The sequence below is a fragment of the Rhinatrema bivittatum genome, chromosome 19 (genome assembly GCF_901001135.1).
Source record: "Rhinatrema bivittatum chromosome 19, aRhiBiv1.1, whole genome shotgun sequence".
Taxonomy (NCBI): Eukaryota; Metazoa; Chordata; class Amphibia; order Gymnophiona; family Rhinatrematidae; genus Rhinatrema; species Rhinatrema bivittatum.
The window spans coordinates 41,665,943-41,682,472 of NC_042633.1; the positions used below are offsets into that span (position 1 = coordinate 41,665,943).

At 49.6% G+C, this 16,530-nt stretch overlaps 1 protein-coding gene across 2 annotated transcripts; it reads right to left on the minus strand.

Moving 5' to 3' along the window:
• Window positions 1–4,547: 4,547 nt before the first annotated feature.
• LOC115080805 (phenylalanine--tRNA ligase alpha subunit-like) lies at window positions 4,548–12,189 on the minus strand. Of its 2 annotated transcripts, XM_029585229.1 has the most exons (13): window positions 12,004–12,188; window positions 11,582–11,719; window positions 11,214–11,312; window positions 10,160–10,278; window positions 9,460–9,552; window positions 8,916–9,044; window positions 8,407–8,522; window positions 7,945–8,029; window positions 7,758–7,857; window positions 7,067–7,235; window positions 6,665–6,742; window positions 5,856–5,970; window positions 4,548–4,984 (listed from the first exon to the last, which is right to left on the minus strand). In XM_029585229.1, exons 1-13 carry the CDS (start codon window positions 12,151–12,153, stop codon window positions 4,879–4,881), a joined length of 1,497 nt encoding a protein of 498 aa, XP_029441089.1. In that variant the 5' UTR covers window positions 12,154–12,188; the 3' UTR covers window positions 4,548–4,878. The 2 variants fall into 2 exon arrangements, with proteins under 2 accessions (XP_029441089.1, XP_029441090.1); XM_029585230.1 differs by lacking the exon at window positions 8,916–9,044 and having other exon boundaries at window positions 12,004–12,189.
• Between the last annotated feature and the right edge of the window lie 4,341 nt (window positions 12,190–16,530).

Consider the following 16,530-nt stretch of genomic DNA (forward strand, 5'->3'; position numbering starts at 1 on the left):
AGAACAGGATCCCAAGTACAGACACTCCCTAATTAGGACAGACTTAAAAATGCTAGCAGTAGGAAGGAGAATCCGTTTGTTTATTTTCATTCACACCATTTCAGGAACTGACCACACTCACTAAAGCCGGTAGTAGTTACAGAAAAAGAAAAACACAGGCCAGGCCTCAGCTGCTGTTTTCTCACTGCATGAGTACAGGACAGAGATTTTAAGTTGTAAACCGAGCAGATGTGAGCCAGAAGCAAGAGGCGGTTTTATAGGGAGCTAGGAATGGGGGTTATTGTTGGTGAAACAAGCACTGCCCAGGCCTCTTGGGTTTAGGCACAGAGCAGGGGTTGTTAGCAAAAGTCCATCTGCAGCTCTTATGGGATGGAGGGGCTCTCAACCTGGCTCCTTCGCGGGTGCTTGCATAACCACTGAATGGGTCAGAACCATCTCCTGGCAAGACAAGGCCCATGCGGGGCAAGGTGAGGCCAGGTATACAAAAACAAAAGAGTAGCTGACAACCCCCATTTCATTCCTCTCTCAAGAGATAAGATGTTTGAATCTAAAGGGTTTTTCCAAATGCTTAGTACGTAGGCCACAGCGTAAGCATGAACCACAGCCAGCGTTCTTTCTCCCCCTCACCTACAAACGCACACTCCCGTAAAAAAAAAAAAGTCCAAGACCAACACCCGAGGTTCTGGGCAGCCTTAAACCAGTTTGCAACAGGGCACCCGTCTTTATTCTCATTTCTGTTATGGCTGAACTACATCCCTTTGTCTCGTTTCCTGAGGAGACCCCCCCCCCACCCCGGCTGACATTATACCCTACTCTGGGCAAGGGCACAAATGTATAGCTCTAAGAGATGAGAAGGGGAGCCACACGAATGGCAACTATTACATTTTTTTTCACTTAACGTAAAGGGTTTAAATGCCACTCGAAAAAGATGCTTACTCTTTAAAGAACTGGAGCGTTTACATGCAGACGTGGTCCTACTACAAGAAACGCACTTACGGAGACGGTATAAAAAATTGATGTCTCCTGATAAGAGTCCACATCAATACTGGGCAGCGGCATCACCTACACACAAATATACAGGAGTGGGCATTATGCTCCATAAGAATTGTCAGTTTGAATTGAAAGGAGACTTTACCCGACCAGGAAGGTAGATATCTAGTGGTAAAATTGGTCATGGGAGGGGAAACTTTCTCTTTAATATCTATATACGGGCCTACTTCTCATAAAGACACCTTTTATGATTCCTTCAACAGTCTTTCAGCATCAAAGGAGGGTCATATAGTTATGGGAGGTGATTTTAACTTGACTGCTAACCCGAGGCTAGACAACTCGTCCAGGCGCAGCACTGACTCCAAAGTAGCGAGGAAGGCTTTCAAAGCCTGAATACGCACTCATGGGATCATAGATATTTGGAGATCTCGGAATCCCACAACCAGGAATTACTCGTTTTACTCACATCCACACGAGATCTACTCCCGACTTGACATGTTTATGGGAAGTAGAAGTCGTATGCCCAGGGTGGAGTCCTTGGACATTTGAGCCAATTCTTTGGTCCGACCATGCGTCTATATGGTTCACACTGCGGCTCAAAGAGTTGGATCAAGGTCAACGGTTTTGGAGGCTCAATGACTCTTTATTGGACGATGCCACTCACGTAACCCAGGTTGCTGCAGAAATACAGGAGTATATAGATACTGATACTGGGGAGTCGAATTCGGTAGAAATTTGGGAATGCTTAAAGGCAGTTTTTCGGGGCAAATCTATTTCTAGAGCTGCCATATTAAAAAAAAAGGAGGGAACAAGGACCAAAGCAATTTAGCCATAATGCGCGAGCTTCGACTCCGTATTGCATCATTGGACGCTACGCAGATAGCACATCAAATGACCTTAGCGCAACAAAAATATTTTGAAGGTGGAAATAAGGCGGGCAAACTGCTAGCTCATTCGCTAAAGAAAAGGCAAGCACAGGCGACAATAGTAAAAATCAAAGCCCAGGATGGGGACATGATGACTGACAATAAAGCAATACGTCAACGTTTTCATCAGTTCTACATTGAGTTATATGCCAAGGATGACTCTATTAGTCTATTCACCCTGACCTCATAGCTAAATATCTGGATAGTACTACAGCCCTCCCAGAACTAACCATCTTACAGAGGGAAATATTAAACAAGGATATTTCGGAAGTTGAAATTACTGCGGCTATAAAAATCACTGACACCGGGTAAATCCCCAGGGCTCGATGGATTTACTGGAAGATTTTACCAAGTCTTCGAGCCCCAGTTATCTCCCACCCTAGCAAAATGTTTTAGAGCCCTGAAGGTAGGGTACTTCTCTGACAGCTGCTGCCAACACGGCTGGGATCACTGCGTTGGCCAAACCTGGTCGTGATCCCACCTTATGTGGGTCATACGGACCAATTTCTTTAATTAACATAGATCTAAAGATTCTTGCCAAGATTTTTAGCTTCACGCCTAAATAGTTTTATTGCACAAATTATCCATCCCGCTCAAGCTGGCTTTATCCCCGGATGCCAGGCGAGTGATAAATGTCCATAAAATTATAGATTTAATCTGGTGGGTACAATCACAGAAAATACCAGCTTTGGCTCTCTCGGTTGACGCCGAGAAAGCCTTTGATATGGTGCACTGGCCCTATCTGTTTGCCCTTCTGCGGAAATTGAACTTTGGTGACCATTTCTTGCAGTGGCTACAACAGCTGTACAAAGAGCCGTTAGCCTGTATTAATGGAGTTAATGGAGGATATTCCCCTACCTTTAATGTACAAAGAGGCACAAGACAGGGATGTCCCTTATCTCCGCTCCTTTTTGCACTCTTTCTAGAGCCCCTTGCCATCGGGGTACCTACCGATACAGCAATACGGGGGGAGTTGAGCTCGGCCAATTCTCTTCGAAACTGTCACTGTTCGCAGGCGACATTATGACAGTCCTTACAGATCCAACAACTTCACTACCAGCAGTGACTCGGGCCCTGGAGGAATTCAGTCGCATATCCGGCCTTCCGCATGAACTGGGATAAATCTGAAAGCCTCAATATCAGTACCGAGCTGGTCTATGCTTCCAACCTTGGGTCCCAGTTTCGATTTAAGCGGGTGAACCCAAAAGTAAAATACCTGGGAGTGTAGCGTAGCGCTACCCGAGACTTAACTTCAACTGAACCATGCTCCCTTATGGTCTAGAATCTCTCAGGACTTGGAGGAATGGAATAGATATCGTATCTCGTGGCTCGGCCGAATAGCGGCCATCAGAATGAACGTCCTGCCCAAATTATCTACTCCAAACTCTGCCAACACCAATACCTCGTCAACGGTTACATAAATGGCAAGAGAGGTTACTATTGTTTATTTGGGAGGGGAAGCGGCCTAGAATCGCAAGACGAATTATGTATCAGAATCGACAGCAGGGGGGGGTTTAAGTGTCCCCAGTTTGGAAGGTTACTGGCAGGGACTGTACCCCTAAGATGTGGGTAGGCTCAACCCACGGTCTGGACTGATCCGGGTACATACAGGGAACTAAGGCTTTTTTTTTTTTACCTGGAAAGAGAAGGGTCTAATCCCATGGGGGCAGTAAGGATCTGGTTCCCTTCCAGGAGCTGAAACTGAAATATGGGTATATATCTAAGTCAGATAAATTACATCCACAATTACGCCATTTTGCTAATGGAAACACGCTAGCAGGTCGCCCTCAGCTGGGGCGCTCTGATTTTGAAACTCTATGCGCCCAGGCTGACTGAGCCGCTACAGTTCTAGCGAGAGGGTATAGCATGCTGGGAAGAAATTTTGTCTATTAAGCCTAGCCACTTATCGGCGTGGGAAAAAACCCTTTTCCGCTTAAAGAGCGGGAGGCAATTTTTCCAAAAGATTGGCAAGGGATTGACTGCAGCGTCCCCGATAGAAAACTCGCTAAAACTATTATTTAGATGGCACTACCTTGTAAAATGAACGTGGCAGTCCCTGATCAATGTTGGAGAGGGTGTGAATTGCAGGGAACATATTACCATATGGGGTGGTCCTGCCCTAAAGTTAGCGGTCTGTGGAAGGGCATGGAGTCACGGCTTCATCATATCAATGAAAATATAGTTTCTCTGCAACCACAACAGGCCCCCCTAGGGGTACCCATTTTTTCCATACAAGACTGGTGATAATACTCCGGTTAATTACATCCTCGTCAGCTGTAGCCGGGACCTTGGAAGCTCTCACATGTACCTACCATAGTGGGGAAAAAATATACGTCCTGGCCGAAATTACTGCCCATTATCGCAGCAATGTCGGGAAATTCCATAAACATCCGGAAGAGCTATAACATATGGAATAATCCTCAGCAGAGGGACGAGAATCCTCTGCCATAGGGTGGCTCTGAGTATCTTCGTACACATACTGAATACACGACTGTGTCGACACGAGTTTAAGATCGAATGATTTTTCACCTAACTGGGTTACCATTGTGCATCTTCATCAAGACGGGATGGGGGGGAAGGGGAGAAAGTGTTCTTAACTTTCAGGCACGCTAACACACAATACACACGATAAAGAGTTGTAATAAATGTCTTTATTGCATCCAAAAAAAAAAAAAGACCAATTCCAGCCCCTTCCTGGTACTTTCCACGGCAAAGAAAAAAAATGCTTGGGGTAATTCTGCAAGGACTCCATCTTACCAGAGTCAGAGGGGCTTCCAGCACAGGCTGGGAACGGGAGGGCAAGGAGCCAGAATGGGCACACAGTACGGTCTCCAACTGGGAACTCCAAGAGGGAGGAGCAGCACCACCGCTGGAAATAAATGTGAGGTTCCTCAGGGTGCTGGAGCAGGGAGATGGCAGGACGAAGCCCATCCCATCCCCTTCTGTGGTCCCAGCCATGACGCTACGAGTCCAGGAGACAAATCGGACTGTCGTAGACCATCTGCAGGTTCACCCTGTGTCCCACCAGCTCTCGAATGTTATTGATCCCGTATTTGATCATGGTGGGCCTGGAAGAAAACAGACAGAGCTAGAGCTAAACAGCATAACGTACAGTAACCTCTAACCAAAGCTCTGCCAGTACATCTCACAACTACCATTCTGCTACCTGGAGCCCCCCATATACAGCTCTGTCAATGCACCTCACTTGTGCCCTGCTAAGCAATTAAGACAATGCAGCTTAAACCCTGAATGAAAAGCACACACTGTTTTCCCGTCATCCTGCCCCCACTCGAAAACCTCCAGCACTGTCCTCATGGATTAATCAGCAGTGAGCAATGTCACCACCCATTTCAGCTAGCCCCCTCCTCAATCAGGGATCTGCTGGTTAGGTGACAGCTTATAGGGGTCCAAGAAGTTTATGGAGGCAGCAGCCGCTGAGCCCCTGCGAGGATTATGGCAGATGTCTTCCAATAGGGCTTGCAGCAGAAGAACCCATCTAACCCATCCGTACTATTTCCCGGGTACAATATTTGTGAAGCTCCAGAAGTCCTCTCTGCTCTGACATCCGCAGCTCGTAGACTGAGTTAAAGGGTCAGGACACACACGGGCAGGGCTCCTTCAGATTCTGCTCCCATTACCATCTCCTCCGTCCGAAATATCAGACATGGCAGAGCCTGCATCGCTGTCTCAAAGTTCCTGACTGATCAGTTTTCTGTTATCCCCTGACAGACGCAGCCACCCCAGGCAGCTGCTCCCTTTGGTGCCTTCGCTCCCCAGCAGGGGGCGGACGGACACACTCCCTCCTCCCATCACCTGCACATCCAGAAAGAAAGGGAAGAGTTAAGACCCTTCTTGTCTGGTGCTAGAATCTCTCATCTCTCCCCTCCCCCACATCTGCGGTAGCCGCATCAAATCCCAGGACCTTGCCGGCGTACTTACCGCTCCAGCGAGAGCCCCCAGGCGATGACGGACACCCCCGCTGGAAGGCCCATGGGCAGCAGCATCTCCGGCCGGAACATCCCCGAGTTGCCCACCTCCACCCATTTCTTCAGTCCTGCGAGAGAGGGAGGCTTTGCTTCAGAGTCGTAGCCACGGCCGCTGCGTCGGTCATCTCTGTTGCAGCGTGGGGCGCCAGACCAGCCCCCCCCTCCCCTCCCCACCCCCGGGGGGGGAGGTAACCGCGCGTGCGTTTCTGAGGCACTAAAAAGCCGCGAGGCCACCCTGCTCCCATGCAAATCACGGATCACAGACTTCCCACTCCCATTCATTCTTTTCTCATAAACCCGATTTTGGAGAATTTCACACTTTTCTAAATAAAAGGGTAAGGACTGAGCTATTATAACCATCCGCAAACACCTGATTTGCGCTCTGGCGATTAAAACGTGAGCTGAATCCGGGATCCCTTCAGGACTTTGCCTGGAGGAGAGGAAAGCTGCATCTCTTACTCCCACAGTGCGAGTCCCCTGGGCCCCTCAGCCGTCGACAGAGAAGGGGTGGGGGTTTGGGGGGGGTTGGAAGAGCTGTGTCGTGGAGCACAGGTTTGAATGACTTAGGAAATAAAGTCCTGCATTTCAGCCCCCGCCAGGCAGGAATCGCCCACGGTTAGGACCTCGGCGATGAAACTTGCGTCCCTGATTCTCTGGGGAAGGGGGGGGAGAAGGGCAAGCCAAGCTCTCTTGGCACGGTTTCTCCATGTGGGGGGGGCAGTGATCTCCCCCCCCCCCAGAGCAAGCTGGTGCTCTTCTTACCTTCGTGGTAACTGAAGACCTCCATGCTGGGCTCGGTGTACGGGTTGTAGGCTGGCTTGAAACGCAGTTTGGTAATTCCTGACAAAAACACAGACACACGTACAAAAAAAAAAAAAAAAGTCTTACCCCTCACATCTTTAATCTACTTCTCCACCACCCCTCCCCTTCCCCCCCGTTTCTCTGGCTGGCAGAGCATCAGAAAGCTTTCATCCTTCTGTCTCTCTCTCTCTCTTCCCGCAGATCTCGAAGGCTCCTGCACAGCAGCACAAGCAGATAAGAGACCACCTCCTTCCCTCTGCTGCATCGGTTCCAACACTCACACACTCCCCCCGAATCGCTACACTATGCCCAGGGTGCGAGGAAGAGGCGTGGGACCAGGCGTGCACCCCCCCACCCCCTTACCCAGTTTGGTAAAGAACTCTTTCAGGGTGCCCATGAGGTCGCCCAGCGTAAGCCCGTAGTCCGCCACCACGCCCTCGATCTGGTGGAACTCTGCCAGGTGGGTGGCATCCAGGGTCTCGTTCCGAAAGACTCGGTCAATAGAGAAATACTTCACAGGGGTGAACGCTTCCTGCGGGGGAAAAGGAGAGGGGTATTGTCAGCGTGGCGATAAGGGCACAGCACGCTTCGCCCCTGCCGGACGCTACACGGAGCAGCAGTTACCACCGTTAACAGAAACGTGTGTGTGGGGGGTAACCTGCACGGAGCGGCAGTTACTGCCGTAAGAAACTCGACGTGCGGACACAGGATGTACCGTCTGGTCTTTTTCTGCCACCGTTGCTATGTGTGTGCCTGCTTGGCTCTACCGGGGAAGGAACGTCCCATGGACAAGTCGACACCCTAAAAGGCGCTTTCGGAATCCAATCCTGATCAGACTGACACACGAGCTCCAGTGAACGGACACGGTGCCGTACGACACTGGACCTAGAAAATCCCCGGAGGTTTGCGCGGCACGATTTCCAGTTTCCGCTGCCAGTCAGCAAGGTTTGCCTTCATCCGAGCCTGGTGCTCTCCCCTGCTGGAAACTGGAGCAACTTTCCTAAAGAAATGGGATTTCCCTTCCCGATCCCTCTCCCCCCCCCCCCCCCCGTACCTGCTGAGCAAGCTGATAGAGCATACGGGCGCTGACGGCTGTCGTGTGCGTCCGCAGCAGGTTCTTCGTCGCCTCCTTGATGGTCCAGTCATATTTGTACCTGCCCGGGGGGAGAGGTGCAACGGGGTCAGCCTGCCCCTCGCTCTGCAGCCTCCCAGATCCCCCCCAAAAGTCCCCCCTCTCTTACCCCTGTGACCCGTAGCCTCCCTCAGAGTGCACCTTCTTTACTCTTCCCAGATAGTCCATAGGAAATTCTGTGGCCTCTGCGGGATCTGTTGATGGGGAATAGACACGGTCATAGCATTAACTGTGCTCACTGTCTGCCTGCTGGCCCTCTCCCCCTAAGCCCCAGAAGGAGCCGGCTCGTTAGGAGAGAGCCGTACACTGCAACTCGCATTAAATAAACGGGCCGCACCGGTGCCTCAGCCCGTGTGACTGGCAACCAGGAAAAAAAAATAAGATGCAAGGTCAGAGCCAGCTCAACCTCCAGCGCGGGAAAGCAGTCACTGTTTGAAAGGGACGACGGTCCCTGCAGAGGACAAATGGCATATGCACCCCCCCCCCCCCCCAGCCCTGTGTGAAGGAGAGCAGCTGAAGTGTCTGAACCGAGGGATGTGAGGGAGAAGAGTCCCACCCCCCCTGCACTCACCCAGGAGGAAGAAGGTGTCATGCTGGTCCCTGGCCGGGTGCTGCTGAGGCTGGAACAGGGCATCGAAGTTCCAGAAGGAGCTCTCGATGAAGTTGTTTGTTGGCATTTCCGTGAAGCTGGGATAAAAAAAGACAAAAGACAGTGAGAGGTTAACCAAGAAAGGAGAGACGGAAACATTTACCCGGAAAACAAATTCAATTTAAAAAAATAACACATCAGCAAGAGAGGAGGAAGGGGCGGGGAGGAAACGACGAGCTGTCGGTCTAACAGCTCCGGCCTCAGAGAGCGGACCCGGGCCACTACGTCCGATATTCTGCTTAAACCGCATCGTTCAGGGCAGAGAAGCCGGGGGGGAGGGGGATCCCAGCGAGTCACTTAACCTTCCCTCCTCCCACCCCTGCGCTCTAATTCGCTCTCTCTCTCTCGCTGGGGCGTGGGCTATTTTCCACGCCGCTGTGCGCGAGGACGGCACCGTCTGAACAAATAACCCCCCTCAGCAGACCGCTCACCCCATCTCCAGAAAGATCTGCCGGAACTGGGTCCTGACCTTCATCAGGGGGTGCAGATGGCCACATTCCGGCATCAGCCCCAAGGCATCGAAGTTATAAGCCTTAAACTTTTTGTCATGCCAGGAGCCGCTGGGGAGGAGGAGGAGAAGAAAATACAGTGAAAAAAAAAAAACCCAAGCCCAGAAGGTTGCCGCAGATGGTAGCCTTTTCGCAATGCTCGGGTCTCCCAGTCACAGCGATATTTTTGTGGGTCGGAAAAGGCCATCACCTCCTGGATCGTTTCTGCACCTCTGCACTCTCGCGCGTGCATCGTGTTCAGCGCGCAAATAACTCCAGTGTCCCCGGCTATCTGCCCGGTACTACCCGGCAGCAGCTGGGCTCCAGCTCACGCAAAGGGGATTATTTGCCACAATAAGGGAAGGGAGCCCGCGTCCCCTTCTGCCGTGCAGCACGCGAGACGCCCCTTTACAACCCTAGAGGGCCTCACTCCGTGCCACTTGAAGGAGCACGGGAAGCCGCGTTGCCATGGGCCGGGCACCGTCACCTGGCTATCATCTCCTGGGTGAGGTCCGTCTCTTGCTTTGTGACGGTGGTGCTGAAGGCGTTACCTTTCCTGATCAAATACGTCTTCACGTTTCTGCAGCGGAGAGAGACACACGAGATAAGACACAGGAAATCAGCAAACAAAGCCCGACAACCACCTCCTCTCTATTGTACGTGCGCTCGCACGCACGCGTGGCAGCTGGAGTTAGGGGGGCCCACGGGACCTTGAGGAGAAAGCAGCGGGCTGCACATGCTGCCCCCGCCTCAGATTAACCCCCCTGAGAGGTGGTACTGCTATTTACGAGCTAAAAGGCGCCAGAGATAAAAGAAATCGTCCTCAAAGGCCACTGAAGGGAACCAAAGGGCTACCAAGGCAGCAGACGTCCACGGGCCGAAAACAGATCTGCTGGCCACTAGAACTGCAGTTTGTGGCTGTCCTTGTACAAAGGATGGAAGAGGCGAAACAGGTAGACAGAGGCTGATTAATGCAGGCCTCGGTTCGCTGCTGCCCTCCAGTGGCCCTTGGAAGAAGCAATATTTTGCATTTAGAGTCAAACAGGCAGCTACTTCCGGGCTAATCCGTTCAATGTTTGTGTCAGGCGGTCACTGGAACGCCTTTCAGAATGGGGGTGAAGCTAAGAGACTGATCCCCCCCCCCTCCGCTTCCCCAAAACTGCTCTCCCAATCTCGTCGGTACTCACACTTCTGCCAGGAGTTTCCGTTTCTTCATTTCGCTCTTCTCCTTCTCGTCAAGGCTTTCCGCCCGTCCCTGGTGCACCAGCTGCAGCTTCTCCCTCACAGAATCCTTCACGTTCTGCACCTGGAACGCCCCAGAGTGCAAGGATGGAGGGGGGATGAGAAGCCCTGGAACCGCTGCCAGCTCTGACTGCCGCTGGCCCAGAGCTGGTAAACACACCTGCAGACCCAGGTTCTAATCCCACCGCTGCCACCAACTCATTGCACTTTTGACTCCCTGGTAAAGGTTCACCACTCACTGGGAACTTTGCAAGACGGCAAAGGGGGGGGGGGGGGGGTGTCTCAGGATCTGAACTAGGGGCTTTACCGCTGGGTCAAAGGGGCAGCCCTCCTTAGCTGAGCTAGCAGAACCCTGTCGTATCGGCCGGCAAACTCCCTGCACTGCAAGGAAAGCTCCTGTAACCTCTTTGGGATGAGCATCTTGTAAGCTTTACGCTGCTAACATCATAAAAGCCACAAGTGGCACCGCTGATACACTATTAAGAAAGGAAAAAGATTGCCTTGCCTTGCAGTTTAATAGGAAATAAACACAGAGAGAGGCAGATATTCCAATAAAAGCTGAAGTGTTTAATTTTAGCCAAAAGTTCCCTTAAATACGGGCCTGCAGTTCATTTTTCCCCCCCGATTGGCTCTCAAGTTAGGCGGCTCAATTCTGACAATCGGCGCTAAGCGCCCAACTTTCTGCCCTGCCCTAACTCTTCTTCGTATTCGCCTACTAGGAGCCTAAAAATGTAAGCACCTCCTTGCAGTAAAATTTTTTTTTTAGAAGGGACAATTTAGGGGGCCTAACTCCCAACGACAGGCCCCCTTAACGCTGACAAGCAACCTCTAGGCATTTTGAAGTTACCAGTCATTGCCTGCCAACCGTTTCGGAGAGAGATATGCAGCCTCCTCCTCCGGATCGGGAAGACTGGCCGCACGCTCCCAGAGAGAGAGAAAAGGAAGGAAGGAAGGAAGGAAGGAACATCACAGACAGCCAGGGATGACCTCACAACTCACCGATCTGAACACCCGAGGCCCTCCGTCCGCGTTCTTGTCCAGGTGGATCCACTTGTTGGACATCGCTTTGCTGAAGCCCACTTTTCCGAAGGGAAGTTTCTTAAAAAGAAAGAAAAAAAAATGGACAGGTAAATGTGGACGCCCATGCTAAAAACTGACAGCTAGACGTAGGCGAGGGCATGATGGTGCCGCTGCAGCAGGAGGACAGCTGTCAAAAATGGTCAACAGCTGTCAGAATACAGCATGAGGGCAGAGCTGAAGATGTGAACATGAAAACCCTGGAGGAAAGGAGACATCTCTCTCTCTCTCTCTATATATATATTTTGTTTTGTAACAGGACCCTTGCCGACGATAATTAATCAGCTTACCATCAGCTCGTTCTGGGGCAGGCCCTGGGCAGGGAGGCTGTGAAAGACCCGGGCCTCGTGGCTGCCTTCCTCCGCCGTCTCCTTCCCTTCCGCCGTCAGCTCCCAGCGCTTGGAGGACAGCTGCTCCGCTTCAATGACCTGGGGAGCCAAGCAAGGGAGGCGAAGGGGGGAAAAATGATTGCTGCTGCTCCCCGTCTCCGTACGCGCAACTGTGTGACACCCCATGAAACCCTCCCTCACCCCCAGGCCAGGTAAACCAAGAGGCTCTCCCCCTGCCCCACAGACTGGGGTGCCCATGGCACCTTTCTGCGGGCAACGAGCCCCGTGATACCACCCGCTCCACGGGCCCGGTACCGCGTTGCCTGGCTGCTTGCTCTGCCTCCCCCGTCCTATTGCATCAGCCATCAAAGCTCCGATCTCACCTCTCCCAGCGCCTGGAGGCTCTTCACCGCTCCCACCACCTGCTGATGATCCAGGCCCAGCGCGGACGCCAGGCCCAGGCTGTCCAGACCGCCGCCATCCTCCTCCCCCAGCCGCCGCAGGAGCAGCTCCGCCACCGGCCCGTCCGCCATGCTGGGAGGGGGAAGCGAGCGCCGGCGGAGCCTTTCCCCGTCACTACCCACGTGGGGGCGCTGCCTGTCGGGCGCCATATTGAACGTGGCGCGGCGTGACGTCAGCGCGCGGCGGCCATGCCTGGAGTGGCGTCGCGTCAGCGCGAGGAGCCTTTGCAGATCCGCGGCTGCCGACGAAGAGAGCGCAGTACGGGAACTTTTATGATCAAGCATAGGGGGGGAACAGATACTGCTTGCTGGCTTCCAACGCTGCAAACACGCTGTGGGTCTCAGCCAAGAAAAGATTTTTGAATAAGGCCTTTTGTCTACTCAGAGTTGGCGTAGTGCATCTAATTACCTTCCCTGCGGCAACCTCTTGCAATGCAAGGTACACTTGAGACAAAAGGGCGCCTGCTGCCAAGCAGCCTGCAAAGGAAGCGAAGGGTATATAGAAGGGATCACGCGCACCCCAACCTGGGTCTTGTCCCCCCACTCCCTTTGTTTCTTCCTAACGTATTTTCTGATTGCAAAACAGAAGCCGTTTGTGTGCAGCGGCAGGAGATCCTGGCCAATGCAGGGTCTATTGTGCAAGTGATGTACTGCGGGGAAGGCACAACGGTCAATAAGGAGAAGGGAAATGACCCTGCACGGCAGGTAGCACCAGGTTTTTCCTGGTGCAGTGCCAGAGACCCCCGTTTCTTTTTGTGGGTTACTTATGTAAGAGGAGAAGGATATCTTCCGTCGATGGGATAAGACCATCACCTGAGAGAGCAGGTGACGGAGCTGCAGAGTTGGCCTGTCTTCCCTCCTTTTCTTCTTGTGCTTGCTTTCCAGGCTTTGGCAGCCAGCTGACTGCTGCTTCCACCTGACCCCTATCCAAAGCCATGCCCTCTCAGCTGTTATAGTCTGTCTCCCAGATTTTAAGACTATGCTTGGGGCTTTATTTATTTAATAGATTTATAACCCGGTTCAAGCTGGGCAGATATAAAAGCTTAAATGGCACAATAACATAAAAGCACAACATAATAAAATAAGCTTTCCGCTATGCCTCATGTTGAAACATGACTGTAACCCTTAACATAAGAGCATCGCTTATAAACTCTTTATGACCTCAAAGTTCTTAATTAGCAAAAGTGTGTCGGAATGGAAAGGTTTTAGATTTCTTCTGAAATGTCTGAGGGCACGTAAGTTTTCATAAATGTTCCAAGAGAGAGTTCCAAATGATTGGCCTTGCGACAAAAAAAAAGCTTTTTCCAACCTTTCAGCAAGGTGAACTTGTCTTATAGATACAACATCAATTGACTCAGACTGAGAGAATCTTAATGCATGAGGAAGTTTAAATATATATGCAATCTGAGAACCATGAAAAAATATTGTGCTTGCATAGTTTATGATTAAGAACGTAAGAGATGCCAGAATGGGTCAGACCAAGGGTCCATCAAGCCCAGCATCCTGTTTCCAACAGTGGCCAATCCAAGTCACAAGTACCTGGCAAGTACCCAAACCTTAGATAAATCACAAGCTATTATTGCTTATTAATTATAGTAATAGCAGTTTATGGATTTTTCCTCTAGGAACTTATCCAAACCATTTTTAAACCCAGTTACAGTAACTGCTGTAACCACATTCTCTGGCAATGAATTCCAGAGCTTAACTATGCCCTGAGTGAAAAATAATTTTCTTCGATTTGTTTTAAATCAGCTCCTTGCTAACTTCATGGAGTGCCCCCTGGTCTTTCTTTTATCTGAGAGAATAAATAACCGATTTACATTAACTTGTTCAAGAACTTTCATTATTTTGTAGACTTTTATCATATCCCCCCTCAGCAGTCTCTTCTCCAAACTGAACAGCCCTAACCTCTTTAGCCTTTCCACATAGGGGAGTTGTTCCATGCCTCTTATCATTTTGGTTGCCCTTCTCTGTACTTTCTCCACTGCAGCTATATCCTTTTTGAGATGCGGGTGACCAGAATTGCACAGTATTAAAGGTGCGGTCTCACCATGGAGCGATACATTATGACATTTTCCGTTTTATTCACCATTCTCTTCCTAATAATTCCTAACATTCTTTTGCTTTTTTGATCACCATAGCACACTGAGCCGACGATTTCAATGTATTATCCACAATGACGCCTAGATCTTTTTCCTGGGTGGTAGCTCCTAAGATAGAACCTAACATTGTGTAACTACAGCAAGGGTTATTTTTCCCTATATGCATCACTTTGCACTTGTCCACATTAAATTTCATCTGCCACGAAAGGACATCGCCACCTATCCCATGACTTTTTATTTATTTATTTATTTATTTATTTATTTATTGTTTTTGTTATACCGAGTTTCATGACTGGCATCACATCAACCCGGTTTACAATTAACAATGTGTGAAAAGCTTAAGGTAACGTGATAACAATATTCCCAAAAGAACTGTGAACTTTAAATACAGAGAATCAATTGAAGGGTGAGAAAGTTACAATAAAACAATAAAACAGGGAAAATTAACTTGGAGCTGGAAGAGGGGAGAGATTGAACAATGCAATATTTACATTTCAGCCAATTAGTGTAGTAGTATAGCGGAGTGAATAAATAAGCCTATGTGAATAAATGAGACGGTACATAAATATGAAACGGTAAAATAAGTAACCAAGAGAATAAATATGACACAGTAGTGAATGATAATGATATGATAAAACTCCGCAGGTAATGATGTGCGTAAGTTTATGGTAGTTGGATTCTTATTTAGTTTAGTAAGCCTATGAAACTACTATTTATTTATTTATTTATTTATTTATTGTTTTTGTTATACCGAGTTTCATGATAGGCATCACATCAACCCGGTTTACAAATAACAAGGAGTGTAAAGCATAACGTAACGTAAAAAACAATATTTTCAATAAGAACCTTGAACTTTAAATACAGTGAATCAGAAAAAGGGAGAGGGAAAGTTACAAAAAACAAGGAAAATAAACTTGGGATGGAAGGGGAGAAATTGAACAGCACAATATTTACATTTCAGCCTATTGATACATTAGAATAGCAAGTGAAAAAATAAGACTATGAAACGGTACATAGGTAATCAAATGAATAAATATGACAGTTGTGAATGGTAATAGTATGATAAATATTCAGCAGGAATTAGTGAGAGAGGGTTTGAGGTTGGTTGGTTGGTTGGTTGGTTTGAGGTTGGTTTTACTTTTCCTAGAAGCCTCTCATGAGGAACTTTGTCAAACACCTTCTGAAAATCCAAGTACACTACATCTACCGGTTCACCTTTATCCACATGTTTATTAACTCCTTCAAAAAAAGTGAAGCAGATTTGTGAGGTAAGACTTGCCATGGGTAAAGCCATTAATTAGAGCACATAAGGGCCATGCTGGGTTAGTCCATCGAACCCTGCGTCCTGTCAGAGTGGCCAACCCGGGTCACTTGGAAGTCAGCAGTGTTGTACCTCTATCATAAGCAACTAGCACATCCAGGGATGGACAATGGTGCAGCCACTGTGATCCTAGCCAGACCGCTGCCACCATTCAATATGTATGTGCAGAGTGCTCTGCAGAGCACCCGCTCTTTATACTTAACTGATTATCCACTATCTGACTCCTGAAGAGCCATCCAGTGTCAGTGCATGTCAGCAAGGGATTAGGGCATTTTCCTCCCACTGAGGAGCTGTTGGCAAGTTTATATTTGGCAGTGGGGCTAACCTATGGTACTACAGCTGTCCATGTGGGAGTTGTGTACCTCACTACTGCAGGCTGGCCTCTTTACCTCTGGAGTACTGTCCAGTTCTGGAGGTTGTACCTCAAAACGGTTATAAAAAGAATAGAGCTACCAAAATGATGCAAAGTCTGCACCATAAACCCTATGAAATTAGGCTTAAGGACTTAAATTTGTATATCCTAGAGAAGAGGAGAAAAAACAGCGACATGAATATCTCAAAGGTATAAAGAATGCTGCCATTTGTGGATGACTATGAACTGGAAAATATCCAGCTTACCATATTTCCCGTCGATAGCAGGGCTGAATTAGCCATGCTGTCATTCATGGGAACTGTCAATCAGGCCCGGGAGGAGGAGCTTCAAAGTGATGTCAGAGCTTTGCTCTGAGGCTGCGCGTGAGTTCCCGCGCTGGAATCGACTCTCCTCAGTCTGTTTTTCCGCGCGTGGGATCGCACGCGGAGCTTCAGACCTCCTCAGCTCTGGAATGGGAAAAAACATCCAAAAAATGTCTAAAGATGAAGGAACACGGTAAGAAAGATGGGGGACGGCCCTCGGGCTTCAAACCGTGCCCCTGCGGCAAAGTCATGTCCATCACGGATGGACATGACCGAAGTTATCGGTGCCTGGGCCCAGACCACCCGATTGAGACCTGCCCACAGTGAGGCAAAATGTCCCCCAGAGCACAT

Bases quoted from the DNA above. Each gene is read 5' to 3' on its own strand.
- LOC115080805 (XM_029585229.1), bottom strand. From the start codon at position 12,153: ATGGCGGACGGGCCGGTGGCGGAGCTGCTCCTGCGGCGGCTGGGGGAG. The intron at 10,279-11,213 runs GTGAGTTGTGAG...GGGGCGTTCCAG, and splicing joins GGCCTCGGGTGTTCAGATCG to GTGCAGAACGTGAAGGATTC. The intron at 7,236-7,757 runs GTACGGGGGGGG...TTTCCCCCGCAG, and splicing joins TCTATCAGCTTGCTCAGCAG to GAAGCGTTCACCCCTGTGAA.